Source organism: Corvus brachyrhynchos, unplaced genomic scaffold (genome assembly GCF_000691975.1).
Source record: "Corvus brachyrhynchos isolate BGI_N302 unplaced genomic scaffold, ASM69197v1 scaffold351, whole genome shotgun sequence".
In the NCBI taxonomy this organism is placed as follows: domain Eukaryota; kingdom Metazoa; phylum Chordata; class Aves; order Passeriformes; family Corvidae; genus Corvus; species Corvus brachyrhynchos.
The window spans coordinates 716,567-717,673 of NW_008236203.1; the positions used below are offsets into that span (position 1 = coordinate 716,567).

General features: G+C 60.1%; 2 protein-coding genes across 2 annotated transcripts in view; both read right to left on the bottom strand.

Annotated features, from left to right (window-relative positions):
* Window positions 1-1,107, bottom strand: part of LOC108448467 — a 19,981-nt gene that overhangs the window by 13,124 nt on the left and 5,750 nt on the right. The gene's annotated exons all lie outside the window — the stretch shown is intronic.
* TMLHE (trimethyllysine hydroxylase, epsilon) overlaps window positions 1-1,107 on the bottom strand; it is a 10,214-nt gene that overhangs the window by 5,166 nt on the left and 3,941 nt on the right. Inside the window, exons 2-3 of the mRNA XM_017741416.1 lie at window positions 757-929; window positions 1-136 (exon numbers count right to left, since the gene is read on the bottom strand). The exon at window positions 1-136 is cut by the window's left edge and continues 71 nt beyond it. Coding sequence (XP_017596905.1) covers window positions 1-136; window positions 757-928 — 308 coding nt within the window. The 5' untranslated portion in view covers window position 929. The remainder of the gene's footprint in view (window positions 137-756; window positions 930-1,107) is intronic.

Here is a 1,107-nt window from a genome sequence, read left to right on the forward strand (position 1 = left end):
GGCGTGATGGCCAGGTCCACGCTGGCCGTGTCCAGGCTGCGCTGGTTGGTCTTGGCGTTGTAGCAGGAGGCGGAGCGGCAGTGGTCCCGCAGCCACACGAAATCCAGGCGCATCAGGGTGCTCCCGTACCTCAGCTCTGCCAGGGATGGGAGCAGAGGATGCTTTGGGGCAACAGGGAGGACAAACAAAGCCAAGAACTGAAGCCCAGTTCCACACCTTATCATCCCAATTACAGGGGATGCAGTGGTACCCCTTGACATAACTTGTCACGTGAGGAAGACCTGGCAGAGGATCTTGTCAAAGGCCTGGCTCCTTTGCTTGGAGCCACTGTGTGAAATGCTGAGCAATTCCCTTTGCTTGCAGGTGACTTGGAGTACTGAGGTCCTGCTGGCCTCAGCTGCCATCACCCTGCACAAGGTGGGGCAGGAGAGGTGGGCACACACCAGAGCTGAGGGGGTCTCTGCCATGGAGAGCCTGAGCATGGCACAGAAAATGGTGCCTGACAGGGCAAAGCTCAGACTTTGTAATCCCTGGATTTGATTACTGATTTAGCACTGCCTCACTTGTCATAGAAGACAAGGCTGCTCCATCCTGCCTTTGGGAATTCCCGAAGGAAACATGAAACAGCCCCAGTGTGCATCCCTCTAACGCAGGCTATTCCAGAAGGAAAACACAAATCATTCCAGGCAACGAGGGCTGGAAACTTTCCCTGCTGTCCCTGGTCAGAGCAGGAACACCCACACCCAGCACACCTACCGAGATGGTCCTGGTGCAGCTGCCAGGCACACCGGGGGGCCGCCGGGGCCGTGGGGCAGCAGCGCACCGGGGCAGCCGGGACGGGCCCGAGGTCCTGGGACAGCCACGGCCAGCGACGTCCGGTGCTCCCACGCTGCCCCCGGAGCAGCCACGCCAGCCTCTGGCACCACATCCTGGCAGTCAGGAGAGAGGGGACAAGGTGACTTGGATGTGATACTCTGTCCTAAACCCCAGCAGGACACAGCCCTGAGCAGACACAAAGGAGATGCCAGCAAACTGTGAGGGTGGGCAGGCCCTGGCACAGGGTGCTCAGAGCAGCTGTGGCTGGCCCCGGAGCCCTGGCAGTGTCCA